The sequence below is a fragment of the Phycodurus eques genome, chromosome 1 (assembly GCF_024500275.1).
Source record: "Phycodurus eques isolate BA_2022a chromosome 1, UOR_Pequ_1.1, whole genome shotgun sequence".
Classification (NCBI taxonomy): Eukaryota; Metazoa; Chordata; class Actinopteri; order Syngnathiformes; family Syngnathidae; genus Phycodurus; species Phycodurus eques.
This window is the reverse complement of record NC_084525.1, coordinates 44,379,375-44,401,335: the sequence shown is the minus strand read 5'-3', so window position 1 is coordinate 44,401,335 and position 21,961 is coordinate 44,379,375. Positions and strand designations below refer to the sequence as shown.

Here is a 21,961-nt window from a genome sequence, read left to right as displayed (position 1 = left end):
TGTGAATGCCGTTGAGTGGCCCAGCCAGAGCCTGCACTTGAATCCAATCGAAACATCTCTGGAAGGACCTAAAAATGTCTGTCCAATGACGTTGCCCATCCACCCCGACTGACCTTGAGAGGATCTGCAGAGAAGAATGGGAGAAAATACCCCAAAACAGGGGTGCCAAGCTCGTAGAGACAAAGTTGTGTCCTTGCTCCGCTGCTAATCTCTCTCTACACGAACGACTGCATCTCAATGCACCCGGCTGTCAAACTGAAGTTTGCAGATGACACCACTGTCATCTGCCTCATCAAAGACGGTGACGAGTCTGCATATCGACAGGAAGTGGAGCGGCTGGAGCTGTGGTGCGGCTGACACAACCTGGAGCTGAACATGTTCAAGACTGTAGAGATGATCGTGGACTTCGGGAGGCATCCTTCGCCACAGCTGCCCCTCACGCTTTCCAACTGCCCTGTATCAACCGTCGAGACCTTCAAGTTCCTTGAATTGCAGTCACTTCAGGACCTGAAGTGGGCGATCAACATCAACTCCGCCCTCAAAAAGGCCCAGCAGTGGATGTACTTCCTGCGGCTTCTGAGGAAACACGGCCTGCCACAGGAGCTGTTGAGGCAGTTCTACACAGCGGTCATCGAATCAGTCGTGTTTTCTTCCATCACAGTCTGGTTTGGTGCTGCTACAAAAAAGGACAAACTCCGACAACAACGGACAATAAAAACTGCTGATAAGATTGTCAGTACCCCCCTACCCACCCTTGAGGACTTGCACGCTGCCAGAACTAAGACAAGAGCGTGCAAAATCCTCTTGGACCCTCCACATCCTGGTCACCAGCTCTTCCAGCTCCTTCCCTCAGGTAGGCGCTACCGAACAATACAAACTAAAACAAGCAGACATTCCAACAGCTTCTTCCCTCTTGCCATCAACTTCTTAAACACCTAACCTACAATTCCATTACAACATGCTGCCAATTTTGTCTTGAGTTTGTCGTCACATTTCTGTCAGGCCAATTATACATTACTCGTGCACTCACTGTCCTAGTCTCGCCACGCTGCACTATTTGCATGCTGTTGTTGACCAATACTGGCCACTGATGCCAGAGTAGCATCTGCACCACTTGCACACTGACTGAGGAGTATATGCAACATTTGCACAATCAACATTATCCCATATTATCGCACTACTAGTCACTTTAAACTGCATACATTCCTTGTTTTTTGCTCTTTGTTTGACTGACAAAAAAAGAGAAAGTGCTCACTGGTGATAGCGTGATTGAGGCAATTAACAAAAAAACACTATGAATCAAATGACAATGAACAAAAGCAATGTGCAACAAATTGGCCCACAGAGCAATTTATCTTTCAAATGACAATGTGACGTCCCACTTTCAGATTTTTTTCTCACATAACAAATGAATTACACCTATTGAATGTTCAAATGCATCACAGCCTTCCTTTCTTTGTTTTTATTGACAGAAATCGCTAGCTCAAAGCTAATACACAAAATGAATGAAAAACACCATTAACGAGCTAACGCAAATTAGCAATGAACTCCCGACATACATCTTTCAAAATAATCAATATTGGTATACGCTGTATAACCACATACAAACAGGCAACATAAAACTCACTGGCATATATTCTTCAAACTCTAAAAAACTAGGTATGATAATATTTTATCGTGACTTCTTATTTCTTTGTTATTGTGTGTAGCTCATTGCATGCATCACACTGGCCCTCAGAGGCCAAGACGTGCACAGGGAAAAAAAAGCCATTATCAATAAAACTACCGTAATTTCTCATGTATAATGCATTTTCCCCCCTCAAAACATTTTGTCAAGTCAATAGTGCGCATTATACATAGGTATAAGAGAAAATGAAAGACTTTCACATTTTATAAATGTATGCCGCAATCTAGGTTATGAAAAAGCTGTACACTTTCATTCCAATATGCCACCGCCGCCTAGAGGTTATGAAAAAGTTGTACCCTCATTCTAGCATGCCACCGAGAGGTTATGAAAAAGGTGTAGCCTACAATTTCATTTCAATATGACAGAGGTACATATCACCTTTTTTTTTTAAGAAGAAGAATCACCGTTTTTTATTGTCATGAACATGCATGCACGCACATGACATTTGTTCTCTGCATTTAACCCATCACAGTGAACACATACACGTTAGTGGAACACACTGGAGCAGGGGGCAGCTGAAGCGCCCGGGGAGCATATGACTGTATATATGTACAACCCCAATTCCAATAATGCTGGGATGTTGTGTTAAACAAATCAAAACAGATACAATGATTTGAAAATCATGTTCAACCTATATTTAATTGAATACACTACAAAGACAAGATATTTAATGTTCAAACTGACAAACTATTGTTTTTAGCAAATAATCAGTAACTTGGAATTTTATGGCTGCAACACGTTCCAAAAAAGCTGGGACAGGATCATGTTTACCAATGTATTACATCACCTTTTCTTTTAACAACATTCAATAAAAGTTTGGGAACTGAGGACACTAATTGTTGAAGCTTTGTAGGTGGAATTATTTCCCATTCTTGCTTGATGTACAGCTTCAGCTGTTCAATAGTCCTGGGTCTCCGTTGACGTATTTTACGCTTCATAATGTGCCACACATTTTCAATGGGAGACAGGTTTGGACTGCAGGCAGGCCAGTCGAGTACCCGCACTCTTTTACTACAAAGCCACACTGTTGTAACACGTGCAGAATGTGGTTTGGCATTGTCTTGCTGAAATAAGCAGGGGCGTCCATGAAAAAGACGTTGCTTGAATGGCAGCATATGTTTCTCCAAAACCTGTATGTACCTTTCAGCATTAATGGTGCATTCACAGATGTGTAAGTTACCCATGCCATTGGCACTTACACAGCCCCATACCATCACAGATGCTGGCTTTTGAACTTTGCTTCCATAAACGTCCGGATGGTTCTTTTCCTCTTTGGCCCGGAGGACACGACGTCGACAATTTCCAAAAACAATTGGAAATGTGGATTCGTCGGACCACGGAACACTTTTCCACTTTGTATCAGTCCATCTTAGATGAGCTCGGGCCCAGAGAAGCCGGCGGCGTTTCTGGGTGTTGTTGATAAATGGCTTTTGCTTTGCATAGTAGAGTTTCAAGTTGCACTTACGGCTGTAGCGCCGAACTGTATTTACTGACATTGGTTTTCTGAAGTGTTCCTGAGCCCATGTGGTGATATCCTTTACACATTGATGTCGGTTTTGGATGCAGTGCCGCATGAGGGATCGAAGGTCACGGGCATTCAATGTTGGTTTTCGGCTTTCTCCAGATTCTCTGAACCTTTTGATGATATGATGTACCATAGATGATGAAATCCCTAAATTTCTTGCAATTGTACGTTAAGGAACATTGTCCTTAAACTGTTCGACTATTTTCTCACTGACTTGTTGACAAAGAGGTGAACCTGGCGCCATCTTGGTTATGGTTATGTTTTGTTTAAATGATAATGCTTTTCTGAAATGCTTGACAGTTTAACTTTAATCCCATCAAAATAAAATGAAAATCTTTGTTTTCTTTAAAGAATTGTACCCATCTTACAAATTCTGCCTGGGTAATTAAAATTGGGCGATCAACATCAACATTTCTCATTTACCAAATTAAAGTAGGGCTGTGAATTTCAAAATAAGAGCAAGTAAATAAAAATAAAGTATTATGTGTTCAAATAAAGTGCTTCACTTCAGAATAATCCTTGGAAAAAACTACCAAAATACAGATAGTACTTCATGTTTTGATCATATGGGTAGAAGGAAAATCATGCATTGTAAAAATGCATTATACATAAATTGAAGGGTTTTCCAGAATTTTGAGGTCAACTTTGGGGGTGCGTATTATACATTGGGTGCACATTATACACGAGAAATTACGGTAAACCCCAGTTGCGTGCAGAAGTTCAAACGTGTATTGCCGCACATGTAGAGAAAGCAAATGATGTTCCCATCATATACTGAAAGTTGAAAAAAAAAAAAAACTGATTTTAACTTTGTTATTTTGCACTTTAAAAGTATAATTTGTATTAATTTATTTTATTTAATCTATTCAAATTTAAGTTCAGCAGTGGTTATGTTGTAATTTAAATATATATTTTGTTACTGGTTTTATTGGTTAGTGTTAGTTATTCGTGAAGCTTTCATTGTATATTTATTTTATTCAATTGTAGGACATTTTTAAAGTTACTTTTTGTTACCCATTGGTTAACAATAAATGGTTCAGTTTTTCTCATACCTACTTTGCGGATTATTGTTCTGAGTAATATTACTTCATCATGCCTTTTCTAACATTTTATACAACAAAATAAGTAAAGTATGTATAATCATTGCTGATATCGGAACGGACCGATATTGGCCAAAATTAAACTCTGCGATATCAGATTGGAAGTGAAAAAGTTGGATCGGGACATCCCTGTTTATAACAGTGGGTTTTCACTTATTTCTATATTGTACTATATTTATTTTCAAACAAAGACTGATATAAAGGGGTAAGTATAACTTAATTTTGAGGCTGGAACGGATTAATTGAATTTCCGTTCAATGGGAAACATTACCTAGGTTAAAGAACATTTCGGGTTACAAATGGGGTCACGGAACGAATTAAGTTTGTAACCCAAGGTTCCACTGTATTAGGAAAACTAAGTGGCTAAAAGGTACGACACACGTCCAAACATCGATACATCATGATATGTTCTGACACACACTCACAGGAATTCCCTGCAGTTGAGGTTTGTCCAGCAGGTTGTGGAGTTCGTTCTTGGAGGCTTCAATCTTCTCTGCATCAGCTGCATCCACCATGTATCTGCAAACACAATACAAGCCTTTTTCTCTGAGAACAACACACACGATAAAGAGGAGGAGAAAGCGTGAACCATTAAGGAACGCTTACACTATGGCGCTCACTCCTCGGCAGTAACGCTCCCACATGCTCCGGAAACGAGGCTGCCCGCCTATGTCCCACAGCTGTACACAAACGCGCACATTACACTTCCATTGAGGACGTTGTCATGGTGACAGAGCGAGGACCCACCTTGATGGTGACGTTGCCCTTGGTGATCTTCCTCATGTTGAAGCCCACCGTGGGAATCATGTCTTCACTGAACTGACCTGACTAGAAGAATTATGACATCCAAAGCATTCATGTGTCAGTCTATCATTCAGTCATTGATTGGAATCGTGCGTGCGTGCATTTGTGTGTTTGTGTGTGTGACCGATCTTTACAATAGACATCATAAACATGGACCCAGCCTTGCCGAGAGATCTGTGAAGACACCTCATTCATTTGCTGTTTTAAAAATGTACCAACGATTTTACAATCAAAGCCAGATCTCATGGGATTAGGACACAACAATGAGTTCCGATTGTATTTGACCATTGTAACGTAATTTTGCAAATAAAAAATTGCTCACTTTGCGACTAATCCTATGAAGTTCCATAAGTGCGTAATAAAGTCCAAACAAAGTACAATTGTCCCTCGCTATATCACAATTCACTCATTGCAGGTTCAGTGCAATTTTTAAAATTGTACAGTACAGTGCAGTTATTCAACTGCATGTCTCCGATAAACATTGTAAGCTAATTGAATATAGCCTACCACTCGCTAGTTAGAACAACAGCCGCTGGTGCACTTAATATCGGTTTGTTAAACAAACTGTAACAAAATACAGTACTCAAAAACATTCTAAGTGCACTTGCTGGTAGCCTCATCTAACACCATCACTGTAAACCACAGTAGCTAATGCTATAGCCAGAAAATAGCCTATCTACAGGACATAACCATACGTTCACATCACTCAACAGAGAAGACCCACCTTCTAAAAAGGCATACACCACAGATACTAGGCTTTACACGATCAGGATTTTTGGTGCCAATCACTGATCAGCGAGTTTAAAAAAAACGATAACCGATCACCGATCCGATCACAAGATGGAGCAATGTGTCGATTTAAATGACCTGTTCATTTGCTGTATATACTTGTGTACTTAATTACTCCAAAAATGATACTTACAATAAATAATGTATTGTTGTTCATCTATCTATGCCAGTGAGGCATAGTGACAGACAGAACAAATGAATGGTCTTCTATTAGATGGTAGGAAGTACATACAGTGATTAATGTAGCCACTTTTTGTGACATTTTTGTTTGTTGGTGTGCCGTGAGACTTTTCAATTGTAAAATATATGCCTTGGCTCCATAAAGTTTGGAAATCACTGCTCTAGTCAGGTCATGTATTCTAATCAGTCAGGTCAAATTAACATTACAACATGACAGAAATAATGGGTGCTAACTTTCATCCATCCATTTTCTGAACCGCTTCCCCTTACTGGGGTCGCGGGCGTGCTGGAGCCTATCCCAGCTATCATCGGGCAGGAGGCGGGGTACACCCTGAACTGGTTGCCAGCCAATCGCAGGGCACATACAAACAAACAAGCATTTGCACTCACAGTCACACCTACGGGCAATTTAGAGTCTCCAATTAAGGCTAACTTATTGTAATTAAATTACTTTATTGTAATTAAATTACTTCACCTACACCGAAACTTTAGAGCATGATTCGACAGAACGGCAGCATTTTTACACACAAGCGTTAGTGCTAGCACTCGCTTGCTAGGCTACATAATGTTTTGTTGCCTGCTTGCGAGCCATATCGTATTAAAAGTACTTGAAAATACCTCAAGCAAGCCTGAAACGAACATCCTCTCCTGTCCTGAGCACCGGTGACCACCACCACACGTTTTTCCCCATTTTGTCCTTATAATACAGTCGGCGCGATCCACTTGTTGTCGTCGCCACGGTAACGGTAAGTGTATCCGGTCGCATTTGAGTTAACAAAATAAAGCCCAATGATGGTAAAAAATGTGATGCGGTGGTATCGAAATACAAGATTTTATTACAGTCGTCTAGCATAGTGCAATTGTGAAAGAGCAAATTTGTCTTGTAGTCTGATCCAGGCATTACGTGTTGTCTGTCTCAGACTTGTTGTCTGTCCCATACCGCTGACGTTTTTATTTATTTTTTTATTTTATTGGCCGTCAGATATTTACAGTACTACGTCAAAAGACACACGACAAGGCTAAAAATAAACTAGCTTTTGGATTCAAATATACTGTACACGATGGCGACGCGGAGTAAATGTCTTATGCGGAGCCGATCGATCTGCAATTATGACATCAAAGCGGATCAGCATAAAATGCTAATTATCAGCCAATCAGGACGATAAAATCGGTGTAAAGTCGAACAGATACAGTATGTATCGGTAGATCCGACACACCCATTTTGAGCTACATTGGTTGGGAAGTGCGGTTGTGGCTCAGTAGGTAAAGCAGGTCATGCACTAACTGGTTTGAGTCCCGGCTACGACTGTCCGCATGTCGAAGTGTCCTTGGGCAAGACACTGAACCCTAATTTGCTCCAAGTGGGCCTGGCAGTGCCTTGCATGGTAGCAGTCGCCCACTGGTGTATGAATGTGTGCGTGAGTGGGTGAATGTGAGGCTTTGTAAAGTGCTTTGGGCACTGTGATGGTGTAGATCAGACATGCCCAAAGTCCGGCCCGTGTTCATATTTCCACTGGCCCGAAGCCTCTGTCACAAAACCAATATGTGGCCCGGCTGTACAAAATACACGCGCAATTTTATATTTCACCACATGATGGCAGTCGACTTGTGGCTGAACTCTCGCGGGGCCGTTTTGTGCATGATCTGTTTTTTGCCCATTTCTAAAATGGCAACTGGAAGTAAGAAAAGGAAAGTTGATAGCGAGGGCCGACGTTTCCAGGACAAATGGAAGTCTGAATATTTTTTCACTGAGTTTAGAAACAACTGCGTCTGCCTAATTTGCGAAGAGACTGTGGCTGTGTTTAATTTTTTCCAGCGCACAATATCAGTGCGCAAATGAGGAGCTATGCCGCAAACTTCTCATCTCTGACTGAGGAGTTTCAACAGCGTTTCAGGGATTTTGCAACTATTGAAAAGGAGATCTTCTTTTTTCTTCTCCCGTTTCCGTGGATCTCAGTGACGTTCCAGCCCACCTGCAGTTGGAGCTCATTGAGCTGCAGTGTGACACGGAGTGTCGCAGCCGGTACCAACAACTCCCTCTGTCAACTTTTACCAGCAGCTGGATAAAGACAGGTTCCAAGAGATTCGTACATTTGCTAATAAAATGCTGAGCTTGTTTGGCTCGACATACTTGTGTGAAAAGACATTCTCAGTCATGAACATGAATAAGAACCGCGTGAGGACAAGACTAAGTGACTCCCACCTGCGTGACATCTTGCGCATTAAAACCACCGCTTTTGAGCCAGACCTGCCCCATTTACTGCAGTCCAGATCGCAGTATCACCCTTCACATTAATGCAAACATGTTGTTTGTTGATTCTGATGAATAAAGTTTGAGTCTGAGTCAAATTTCATAAAAATACTTTATTTTGCATTTCATTAATTTTTATTTTAACCTTCATTTATCCAGGTCAGGCAGTTATAAGATCTACCTACCAGAAGACAGCATAGTAAAACAAAGTAAAATAAAAATACAAAAAAGCATTCCCCTCGTCGGTAGCATGTAAAATTAATGCTGGCCCGCATGACAATTTTTTTACAGCAATGTGGCCCCAGAGCCAAAAAGTTTGGGCACTAAAGCACTAAATAAGTGCAGTTCATTTACCATTTACATGTAGACAGCGATGCTAAGCTAGAGAGATCCAAGCCGTCAGCGCATTCCATGTGTGTGGATGGCAAGAAAACCAAAAGACCAAGGATGTCTATACATTGTGCTGCATATGGTTGTGTAAACGCCTTACAATTACGAAAGGGGAACTGGGAGTCCCTTTCACATGTAAAAATATATATTTTAAATATATATTTTTTTCAAATGTTCTGCATTGATAGCGTACACTTTGGTGTTGACAAAACAGTAATCCCTCATGAAAATCAATGGCGGAATTAGCAAATTACGACTTAATTTTAGTGTCCATGCATTGCCTTCTGTAGGAACAACAACCTCCCCAACATTGCTGCCATGTACACATGTTGGTTAGCTGGGCTGCGACAGCATGCTGGCACATTATGAGGATTCTCACATAGTTTCTAGGCAGGACATGCCCCACTGCAACATGATTGGCTCAGGCGTCGCGGGAAAGGACCGGCTACGCAGATGTAACGAGATGACCATCCCAAACATGTATCACATTTGTGCGAAATAAAAACAAAGACGTTTGTTATGGTTAGGTTTAGGGCTAGGCTTGAGTCTTAAAGCGGTTTAGGATGGGTTAACCTTTACCCATTGGGGTGGGTTTAGGTTAGTGGGAAACATTAAAGGCGCCACATTTAAATCACATACTTCTTTTCCCAGTCTAGAAGCAGTAGGACATTTTCTACAGGGATACAACAGCCAATCGTAGTGCAGTGGCGCGTGTCTGTAATATTGGAGCAGGACATATCCTGCCGAGAAACTAGTTGGGAATACTAATAACGCCGCGATGGCGTATCTAGTGTTCATGGCATACACAATTATCCACAGCGCTGTCGCATAAATGCACACCACATGTGCACGTCACAAAGAGGCCAGTACACTGTTGTGTCTGGCCAGTGGCCACCACATACCTACGGTCCCCTCTAAAAGAATTGGAACGGCAACGTCAATTCCTTTGTTTTTGAAGACATTTGGGTTTCATATCAAAAGATTAATATAAGACAAAATTTCAGAATTCCAGCTTTTATTTGCCACGGCCACCATATTAGTGGGTCCGGGGAGAAGTATAACCACTTGAAACATGGTTGCAAATAATATTAATAACGAAATAGTCAGTGATCAAAGTAAGAAGCAATTGTGTGTGTGTTTGTGTGAGAGCGAGGGAGAGTAAACTTCAGTGAGTTTTACTGCAGGAAAGCACACATGGGTACGAGGGTGGCTTGAGAATTATGCATGTGCGCGACAGGAAAGCATTCACATCAAAAACTTTGGGGAAATAATGACTGTTTAACTATTTCTGCTGCTGCTGCACGAGGAGCAGGCAGCTGCATACGAACACATGAGAATGACAGAAACACCCACAATAGGCAATGAGAGAACATGCATCCTTCCGCAGTCATGCTGATGAGACTTTCAGCTCACACTGGTGACCTGCTGGGCAGTAGCTGCATTGAGGATGAGCTACATCTGTACCTCAAAGAGCCAGTGATTAACAGGTGCAAAGGTAGTGGAAGTGACAGCTCGAACTCTCTTTTATTTACTTGATAAAAGTTTAGAGATCAATTTTTCTTAGTTTGCAGTTAACTTTAGAAGAGATACTCCTGACCCTGGAAACTCCTTGCACTCTCTTTGTTTTTTTAAAATCAATTTTCCATACCGCTTATCCTCACTAGGGTCGCAGGTGTGCTGGAGCCTATCCCATCTGATTCTGGGCGAGAGGCGGGGTACACCCTGAACTGGTCGCCAGCCAATCGCACGGCACATAGAAACAACCAACCATTCGCACTCACATTCACACCAACGGGCAATTTAGAGACTTCAATTAACCTACCATTCAAGTTTTGGGCCACAGTGATCTTTGGGTTCTTCTTTACCTCTCTCACCAAGGCTCTTCTCCCTCAATTGCTCAGTTTGGCCGGATGGCCAACTCTAGGAAGGGTTCTGATCGTCCCAAACGTCTTCCATTTCAGGATTATGGAGGCCAGTGTGCTCTTAGGAACCTTAAGTGCAGCAGAATTTTTTTTGTAACCTTGGCCAGATCTGTGCCTTGCCACAATTCTGTCTCTGAGCTCTTTAGCCAATTCCTTTAACCTCATGATTCTTATTTGCGCTGACATGCACTGTGAACTGTAAGGTGTTATATTGACAGGAGTGTGGCTTTCCTAATCGAGCCCAATCGGTATAATCAAACACAGCTGGACTCCAATGAAGGTGTAGAACCATCTCAAGGATGATCAGAACAAATGGGGAACACCCGAGTTAAATATATGAGTGTCACAGCAAACTATCTGAATACTTATGGCTGTGAGATTATTTTAGTTTTTTTAATAAATCTGCAGAAATTTCAACAATTATGTTTTTTTTCCCTGTCAATATGGGGTGCGCTGGCACGGTGGGTGACTAGTTGGAGCATCAGCCTCACAGTTCAGAGGACCAGGGTTCAATCCCCAGTCCCGCCTGTGTGGAGTTTGCATGTTCTCCCTGTGCCTGTGTGGGTTTTCTCCGGGCACTCCGGTTTCCTCCCACATCCCAAAAACATGCATGAATTGGAGACTCTAAATTGCCCGTAGGTATGAATGTGAGTGCAAATGGTTGTGTGTTGTGTTTGTATGTGCCCTGCGATTGGCTGGCAACCAGTTCAGGGTGTACCCCGCCCCCTGCCCGATGATAGCTGGGAAAGGCAGCAGCACGCCCGCGACCCTTGTGAGTAGAAGCGGCTCAGAAAATGGATGGATGAATATGGGGTGCTGTGTGTACATTAATGACAAAAAAAAATAATTGAAATAATTTTAACAAATGGCTGCAATATAACTAAGAAAAATAATGGGGTCGGAAAACTTTCCGTACCCACTGTATTATGGCTGTAATATCTGTCCTTTTAATGTTTTTATTAGACTTTACACCGATTTTATCGGCCTTATTTGTATCAGCCGATAATTAGCAGTTTATGCTTATCTGCTAATCGGCTATAATGTCATAATTCGCCGATCCCTCCGCAAAAGACATTTACTCCGCGTCGCCATCGTGCACAGTATATTTGAATCCAAAAGCTAGTTTATTTTTAGCCTTGTGCGTGTCTTTTGGCGTAGTCCTGTAAATATCTGACGGCCAATAAAGTTATTTTAAAAAAAACATGTCGGCAGTGTTGAACAGACAACACATAATGCCCGGATCAGACTACAAGACAAATTTGCTCTTTCGACATTGCGCTATGTCAGACTACTGCAATAAAACCTTCTGATACCACCGCATCCCGTTTTTTTACGATCATTGGGCTTTATCTTGTCAACTCAAATGCGACCGGATACACTCGTTACCATGGCGACGACAACAAGAGTGGATCGCGCCCACTATATTATGAGGACAAAATGGGGGGGAAACGTGTGTCGGTGGTCGCCAGTGCGCAGGAGAGGCGAGGACGTTCATTTAAGGCTTGCTTGAGGTATGTTCACGTACATTTAATATGATGCAGCTCGCAAGCAGGCAACAACAACATACATTATGTAGCATAGCAAGCGAGTGGTAGCACAAACGTTTGGACGTAAACATACCGCCGTTCTATCGATTCATGCTCTAAAGCAGGGGTGCCCAAACTTTTTGGCTCAGGGGCCACATTGCTGTAAAAGAATTGTCATGCGGGTCTTGTCCTCACGCGGTTCTTATTCATGTTCATGACTGAGAATGTCTTCTCACACAAGTATGTCGAGCCAAACAAGCTCAGCATTTTCTTAGCAAATGTACGAATCTCTTGGAACCTGTCTTTATCCAGCTGCTGGTAAAAGTTGACAAGAGGGAGTTGTTGGTACCGGCTGCGACACTCTGTGTCACACTGCAGCTCAATCAGCTCCAGCTGCAGGTGGGCTGGAACGTCACTGAGATCCACGGAAACGGTTTGGCGCACAGAACTTTTTGGTGAATAATACAATGGAGTTTTGTAGCTTTACCTCCTTCTTCGCTTACTTTGTTACTAGGGTTGATAATCCACTGTGCTCGCCAACCATGGCAGGTGCGCCATCCGTAATAATCCCCGTGATTTTATTTCCCTTTAATTTTATGTCATGTACGGCAGAACTAACAGAAGTAAATAAATCTTTCCCTCGTTTGGTCCTTAAGGCTCTGGAGGTCAAGTAGCTCTTCACGCATGTTAATTTCACTGTCCACTCCTCTAAACAAAATCAGTAACTGAGCGCTGTCGGATGGATCCGTGCTTTCGTCACAGGCTCACGAAAAAAAATCAAACTCCACTCCTTTTGCGTCCAACTGTCTCTTAATATCAGAAGAAACTTCTCCGATCCTTCGTGACACAGTGCTACGAGCCAGGAAAACATTGGCGAACTGTTGCTTTTTCTCAGGACAAATGTTCTCCACCATTTTCATCACACAGTCTTTAATAAATTCACCCTCAGTAAAAGGTTTGCAGTGCTTGGCAATCAGCGTTGCCACCTCATAGCTTGCCTTTGTTGTATTTTCATTCGACTCACTGGCTCTTGTGAAAAAGTGTTGCTGTGCCGTTAAACCAGCTTCCAGTTGCTTCAATTTTTCACTGCGTTCGTTCCCAGTTAGCTTGTCGTAATTAGCATGTTCCGTCTGGTCGTGCCTCTTTATATTGAACTGCTTGAACACAGCCACAGTCTCTTGGCAAATTAGGCAGACGCAGTTGTTTCTAAACTCAGTGAAAAAATATTCAGACTTCCATTTGTCCTGGAAACGTCGACCATCGCTATCAACTTTCCTTTTCTTACTTCCAGTTGCCATTTTAGAAATGGGCAAAAAACAGATCATGCGCAAAACGGCCCCGCGAGAGTTCAGCCACAAGTTTACTGCCATCCTGTGGTGAAATATAAAATTGCGCGTGTATTTTGTACTGCCGGGCCACATATTATTGGTTTTATGACAGAGGCTTCGGGCCAGTGGAAATATGAACACGGGCCGGATTTGGCCCGGGAGCCGGACTTTGGGCATGTGTGCTCTAAAGTTTCGGTGTGGGTGAAGTCATTTAATTAAAAATAAAGTAATTTAATTACAGTAAGTTAGCAACCAATATTTCTGTCATGTAATGTGGGTTTACCTGACTGATTAGAATACATGATCTGACTAGAGCAGTGATTTCCAACCTTTATGGAGCCAAGGAAAATATTTTACAATTGAAAAATCTCACGGCACACCAACAAACAAAAATGTCACAAAAAGTGGATACATTAATTACTGTATTTACTTCCTGCCATCTAATAGAAGACCATTCATTTGTTCTGTCTGTCACTATGCCTCACTGGCATAAATAGAGGAACAAAGATACATTTATTGTAAATATAATTTTTTGAGCATTAAGTACACACAATAGACACATTCCTCCATCTTGTGATAGGATCCGTGATCGGTTATCATTTTTTTAAGCTCGCTGATCGGCCCCAAAAATCCTGATCGTGTAAAGCCCAATTTTTTTATCACATCAACCTTCTCATGGTGGATGCAGTTCTAACCTGAATCAAAGTACCAGTATATGAGATTTTGACATTCCATCATGAAAAATAACTGTCTATGGATTAATTCACCTTTGCCAATTCTGTTTTCAACCCTGGTAACAAAAATAAATAAATATATTTTTTTAAATAAATAAAACAAGTCTACAAAACAGATCTCAAACGTGAAAATTTAAACTTACCATTCTATTTTGCAAATAAAATAAATAACATTGCTGATAGACAATTGGATAGTTTATGATTGGGCAAGGCGGCCAACTGGTTAGAGCGTCTGCCTCACAGTTCTGAGGACCGGGGTTGAACCCCCTGCCCCGCTTGTGTGGAGTTAGCATGTTCTCCCCGTGCCTGCGTGGGTTTTCTCCGGGCACTACGGTTTCCTCCCACATCCCAAAAACATGCATGGTAGGTTAATTGACAACTCTATATTGCCCGTAGGTGTGAATGTGAGTGCGAATGGTTGTTTGTTTGTATGTGCCCTATGATTGGCTGGCAACCAGTTCAGTGTTACCCGCCTCCTGCCCGATGATAGCTGGGATAGGCTCCAGCACGCCCGCGACCCTAGTGAGGAGAAGCGGCTCAGAAAACGGATGGATGGATGGATGATTGGGCAATAGTTTTGGTCTCTATTTTGTGCAATGTACTTCTTGTATGCGTACAAGAAGTACATGTAAGAAGAAAAAAATTAATTATGTCTCCTCTTGCATGCTATTTATATCATATTTCCTATATCCACAATTGCTGCTGAAACAATTCAAATTTCCCCATTGTGAGACTAATAAAGGTTATATTATAACTATTAATAATAATCATATATTTTTAACCTGCCGACTTTCTGAAGTGTCTTGACGTACTAATTCATTTCCGGTTCAGACGTGGTGTCCTGTGTGCATGTGTATTATTTTATATTCACCTCTAAACACGTAATAATTGACCTGTTATTTTGTTGTTCAAAGGTGGTTATTCTCCGCGAAAACACAGTTCCAGACAGACGTGGGTGACAAGTTTATTGTTTCACCAAATCACTTAATTTGATGTTTTGCGACTGCATGACACGATAGCTTAGCAATTAGCATGGCTTTGACATCATCTTCTCCCTTTATGACACTTTTGTAAGAAGTGTCGCTTATTCGCCATCATGGAGGCGATGATCAGTGACTTCAATGCATTGACAACAGACTCAAAGAGAACGTTCGCCTCCGCAGCTTATGGGTAATAAAAGGGCGTGCACCAAGCAGCTGTTCAATGTGTACGTGCTGGAAAGGTCAGATGCTGGATTTTTCTTTCCCCCCCAATATCGGGAACAATAAGTGTTACGGCTGTAACGAGTCAACGTTCAGTGATTTCTGTAAAATACAGATGTTCCGTAACATTTGGCAGCTCTGCATAAGAAACAATCCAAAGGATTGTTATTATTTAAATAAGGTAGAAATTGGCATGTGTTTAGTGAATCCATCCATCCATTTTCTTCCACTTATTCAAGGTCGGGTCGCGGGGTCAGTAGTTTTAGCAGGGAAGCCCAGAATTCCCTCTCCCCAGCCACTTCCTCCAGCTCTTCAGAGGGGATCCCGAGGCAAGCCTAGAGATGTAGTCTCTCCAGCGTGTCCTGGGTCATCCCCGGGGTCTCCTCCTCGTGGGATGTGCCCAGAAAACCCCACCTAAACAAATGCCCAAGCCACCTCATCTGGCTTCTCTCAATGCGGTGGAGCAGCGGCTCTACTCTGAGCCCCTCCCAGATCACCGAGCTTCTCACCCTATTGCTTAGGGAGAGTCCGGACACCCTGCAAAGGAAACTCATTTCGGCCGCTTGCATCCGGATCTTGAGCTTTCGGAAAGCCCGTATCAGGGGGTTCGGTACTCCATAATCCCGAAGCACCCTCCAGAGGACTCCCCAAGGTACACGGTCGAGCGCCTTTTCCAAGTCCACAAAACACATGTAGACTGGTTGGGCGAATTCCCATGCACCCTTGAGGACCCAGCCGGGGGTGAAGAGCTGCTCCACTGTTCCAAAGCCAGGACGAAAACCACACTGCTCCTCCTGAATCTGAGATTCACCACCACCCCAGTCTGCCAATCCAGAGGCACTGTCCCCGATGTCCATGTGATGTTGCAGAGGCATGTCAACCAGGACAGTCCCACAACATCCAGAGCCTTTCGGAACTTCGGGCGAATCTCATCCACCCCCGGGGCCTTGCCACCAAGGAGCTTTTTAATCACCTCGGTGACCTCAGCCGCAGAGATAGGAGAGCCCAACTCAGAGACCCCAGACTCTGCTTCCGTATGGGAAGGCGTGTTGGTGGAATTGAGGTCTTCGAAGTATTCTTCCCACCGGCTCACGACGTCCCAAGTCAAGGTCAGCAGTGCCCCATCCTCACGAGATAGAGTGTTGATGGTGCACTGCTTCCCCCTCCTGAGACGCCAGATGGAGCACCAGAATTTCCTAGAAACCATCCTGAAGTCGTTCTCCATGGCCTCACTCTTCACTCACTCTTCCCATGCCAGAGTTTTTGCCTCAGCGACCACCAAAGCTGCATTCCGCTTGGCCTCAAAAGTCCCATAGCCCAAAAAGGTAGGTAGGACTTCAGCTTGACGGCATCCCTCACCGCTGGTGTCCACCAGCTGGTTCGGGGATTGCCGCCACGACAGGCACCGACCACCTTACGGCCTCAGCTCTTGTCGGCCGCCTCAGCAATGGAGGCATGGAACATGGTCTACTCTATTCCTCCCAATCACGCCCTTCCAGGCCTCACTGTCATTGCCCACATGAGCATTGAAGTCCCCCAGCAGAACGATGGCATCCCGAGCAGGAGCGCTCTCCTCACACCAGCTCGGGCTGCCAGAGAGGTGACATTCCACATCGCCAAGGTCCCCGCCTCTGGCCACCGCTCAGCTCACATTGTACCCTATTAACCTACCATGCATGTTTTAGGCATGTGGGAAGAACCTGGGGTACGCGGAGAAACCCCACACAAGCACTGGGAGAACATGCAAACTCCACACAGACGGGGCCGGGATTTGAACCCTGGTCCTCAGAACTGTGAGGCAGATGTGCTAACCAGTCAATCACCGTGCCGCCACACAAACTTCATATTCAAAGTAAAATATTTTGCAGCTCTTACTCGAGTCACTGTCAATCTTTATTTCATATGAAGGTATGGTATGCCAATTACGTAAGACTACATAATGCATGGTCATGCTGTACCACCCATGAAAAAGAGTGCGACCAAATCATGTGATGGTGCGACCAACTTTCTCGTACTACCAATGGAAACGTTAGTGTAGCGTTCTGTAAATGTTGATTTTACATTTTATATTAATCCAGTATATGCGCAAACGACTTCGGCATTTGGCAAAACAGATCTAAGCAAGTCCTCCTCGTTCAGGTGAATGGCGAAGGGAGCCATGACAAAGCAACTGTAGGAATTTTAAACGTCCATGTCTTTTTTTTTAACACAAGGTGTCACCACAGAGCCACCAAAGATAAATGTTTTGGCTTTGCTCATGTTTCCGTAGCTCATACTTGTAAAAATATATTATAAACGTGTATTTAACTTTTGTCCAAAGACACCAACCATCGAGAAAACAAAAGTATAGCAAGTTCATCTTCAAACAATCATGTAATCACACCGTAATCATGCTCGTTAGAGTACTATACTCAGGAAGTAGGTGATCCCATTTTACGGGTTTGGTCACATGTCATTCTGCATATTTGCATTTTTTTATTTAAAGTGGGCAACTGCATTTTTTTTAAGTAAATGTTTGAATTTATTACAATGTGAGTTGTTATGCAAGTGCTTATTTAAATTTAACAACACCCCCGGATACCCATCCATTTTCTGAGCTGCTTCTCCTCACTAGGGTCGCGGGCGTGCTGAAGCCTATCCCAGCTGTCACGGGCAGGAGGCGGGGTACACCCTGAACTGGTTGCCAGCCAATCGCAGGGCACATAGAAACAAACAACCATTCGCACTCACAGTCATGCCTGCGGGCAATTTAGAGTCTCCAATTAATGCATGTTTTTGGGATGTGGGAGGAAACCGGAGTGCCCGGAGAAAACCCACGCAGGCACGGGGAGAACATGCAAACTCCACACAGGCGGGGCCGGGGATTGGACCCAGGTCCTCAGAACTGTGAGGCTGACGCTCTAACCAGTCGGCCACCGTGCCTCCCCCCCGGATACCCACCACTGCAAATAGATTCAGGTCCTGTGGAAAACATTCAATATTTTCAGTGCATATGCAGAGACAGACAGAGATGCAGAGATGAACCCAACTTCTTAGAATATTGTTCAAACAATCATGTAAGCAACCCATAATTGTGCTAGTTATGTCAGCATATACAGGGAGCCCTTAATTCTGATTTCCAGGTTTGGTCACGTGAACTTTACAATGCGAGTGTGAGGGCACTTGTGAGATTAATTTCAATCGACAGCAGAGATCGATATTGGCCAAAGTGCCCAACCCCTGAGATCATTGAAAATTGATGAATTTATCTGTTTAATTCCTATTCCACAACCTCAATTTTAATCAGAATACAGTGTTTAGACATGTAGGGGAACATACAACATGCAGTATTCTTGCCCCCAAATTGTTAATATTTATTTTCCCTTTAATATGGTAGCGTGAAAACTTTCGAGTACCTTTCGAAGCATTGACGTCAGAGGAGCTAGGAACATTGCAGTTAAGGAAAATGAGAGCCGCCCTCAATGAGCACAAATCTACGTGTCGACCTCCAACATGGCAGTACATGACGTCACGTGGAAATTCTATATGCCATTTCTATGGGTCAACCCATTCAAGGCGAGGTCTGTGTATATAGGATGCCTAGGTTCTTTGCGGACCTAGAGACAGCATGTGACCGGCTCTCATCATCCACCGGTCCTGATGTGAGGACACTTTAAACACTTAATGTTTAGCTTTGAACAACATGACTCGGCTGTCGTCCACTATAAGATGCGTTAGAGCATTAAAAGAAATTAAATGATTATACTTTTGATACATGTATGACCATGATTGCAAAGCAGGAGGATATAAAGACAGTGAGGTCATCAACTCAACAATGGATGAAGCCAGATGCTAACAACTGCTTGCTAATAGCTACATTAGACTTCTTACCGCTATCACGTTGACGAATGTGGTCTTCCCGGAATACTGCAAGCCCACGAGGGTCAGCTCCATCTCCTCTTTCCAGAAGAGCGCCTTGAACCAGTCCAGCAGTTTGTTAATGAGCGCTATCATCTTCGTCGTCCGCTGCTAATGCAAATGAAAATGCTAACGCTAGCTAGCGAACAAACTGGCTGACGCCCCTAACGAGGATTTGTCAACGTGACAACCTAAGCCAGCGACCTACAACCGAACTACACCGTCGACCTTTAGCGGCACTGATAAAAAAAAAAAGACGTGTTGTTTGCGTTCTCACTCGCTAAGCGACTCCGTCTTTTTTTCCCCCTTTTCACTGCTGTTTACTAACGACGCCTTTTCTGCCAAACAGGAAACCGATAAAGTGAGTAAACTCACTTCCGGCTATTTCAAAGTAAAAGGTCAGGAGAAGTAACATACAAAACAGAAACATCCAGTGGTGGCTAGTCAATACAAGGCGCCGCACAAGCATATGGTCACCACATAGCTTTTCTTGAAGGCAAAAAAAACCCCTTTAAATATTCATCAAAAAATAACTTCAGCGCACCGCGGCCACCGTTATTGAAGTGATGTCGACAAGGATGTGTCGCGGTAACTATACTAGCAACACGCCTGATTTATGCAGCATGTATAAACAGTGGTGCCTTGAGATTCGTGTTTAATTCGTTCCGTGACCAAAATAAATGCATTTAACCCGTTCTACTCCCACAAAAGACATCACAATTTTTTAAACATGCTTTTATGATGACAGGTGGCAGTATGTTGTAAGTCATAAAAAAGTATTATAGAAGAGAATGTAAATATATTTTCTAGTTTTATGAAGTGGCGGCTTGGTGGATTACTGGTGAGCACGTCTGCCTCACAGTTCTAAGGTTCTAGGGACCGGGTTTCAAATCCTGCCCCGCCTGTGTTGGGTTTGCATGTTCTTGCCGTACCAGTGTGGGTTTTGTCCAGGCACTCCGGTTTCCTCCCACATTCCAAAAACATGCATGGTCGGTTCATTGAAGACTCGAAGTCACAGGTTTCAAACTGGTGGCACGGGGGCCAGATCCGGCCCACCACATTGTATTATGTGGTCCGCGAAAGCAAATCAAAATTGCTCGTGTTCTGGTGTAATACCATTGAGATGTTTGCAAGCATTTTTTTGTTACCAATCCCCCTTTGAAAAGAAATGTAATAGTTGAAAAACATGTTTTATAGGCTTCTGATTTCAAAACTGGCTTTTCATCAATGTGTTGTGTATACTGTATGTAATTACAGTATAGGAGGTAATCTTTCATTTATATGGGTTCACAGTTGCAGCAGCCCTCCAAGGGAAGTCATAACTACGATGTGGCCCATGACAAAAATGAGTTTGACACCCCTGTTCTAAGTTGTCCATTGGTGTGAATGTGAGTGCAAATGGTTGTTTGTTTATATGTCCCCTGTGATTGGCTGGTGATAAGTTCAGGGTCTCGTCCTCTCATCCAGAGTCAGCTGGGATAGGCTCCAGCACGCCCGCGACCCTAGTGAGGATAAGCGGAACGGAAAATAGATGGATATATGTTGTTTTGGAAATTAAATCAGGAAATAATCTTGTCTTTCGTAGTTTTAATATCTTTGCAAAGAGAGAAAGAGTCAAGAGAGTTTACTGTTGCTTCGCCTCTCTGCCAGTCTCTGAGACACATATGGAAAAACAATGTCTTATTAAACCAAAGAAAAAATGGGAGGGAGATGAGGAAAGAAGAAAGTCCTATTCACACAGTTATCTTGTCCTTGGGAGGTTGAAGACAGGATGAGAGAAGGGAAGTGCACTCATCAGTGAAAATGAAAAATACTTTTCTAACACACCTCAGGTTCATTTCTGTCACACATTGTTGCTGTCCTAGTTACCACATGTTGCATCAAACTATCAAGCTACTCAGTACATTTGAAAAAGGCCACACAAGAACAAAAGACTATTTATTGAAGTAAACTATGGGATAATACAATAAAAGAGTATATAGACTATATTTTGTCATTTTGCCATAACAATGTGCACCCAAATTCAGAGGAAAATAGCCAAAACGTACTTTTAGGCGAAAAGTTTCGATTTAAAAAGTTGCTCGACGGTTCATTGGCGAAATCTACAGTAATGTGTGTACCTTGCACAGCCGAACTCAAACACCATATATAGTGGGTACGGAAAGTATTCAGACCCCTTTAAATTTTTCACTCTTTGTTATATTGCAGCCATTTGCTAAAATCCATCCATCCATCCATTTTCTGAGCCGCTTATCCTCACAAGGGTCGCGGGAGTGCTGGAGCCTATCCCAGCTATCATCGGGCAGGAGGCGGGGTACACCCTGAACTGGTTGCCAGCCAATCGCAGGGCACATACAAACAAACATCCATTCTCACTCACATTCACACCTACGGGCAATTTAGAGTGTTCAATTAACCTACCATGCATGTTTTTGGGATGCGGGAGGAAACCGGAGTGCCCGGAGAAAACCCACACAGGCACGGGTAGAACATGCAAACTCCACACAGGCAGGGCCGCGGATTGAACCCCGGTCCTCAGAACTGTGAGGCAGACGCTCTAACCAGTCGTACACCGTGCCGCCCCATTTGCTAAAATCATTTAAGCTATTTTTCTCCCTTATTAATC

General features: G+C 43.1%; 1 protein-coding gene across 1 annotated transcript in view; it reads right to left on the bottom strand.

Moving 5' to 3' along the window:
* Positions 1-20,205, bottom strand: part of LOC133411471 (ADP-ribosylation factor-like protein 8A) — a 36,060-nt gene extending 15,855 nt beyond the window's left edge. The window contains exons 1-4 of the mRNA XM_061693905.1: positions 19,309-20,205; positions 5,060-5,140; positions 4,919-4,992; positions 4,738-4,831 (exon numbers count right to left, since the gene is read on the bottom strand). Of these exons, the coding sequence (XP_061549889.1) occupies positions 4,738-4,831; positions 4,919-4,992; positions 5,060-5,140; positions 19,309-19,431 (372 nt within the window). The 5' untranslated portion in view covers positions 19,432-20,205. The remainder of the gene's footprint in view (positions 1-4,737; positions 4,832-4,918; positions 4,993-5,059; positions 5,141-19,308) is intronic.
* Positions 20,206-21,961: the final 1,756 nt, after the last annotated feature.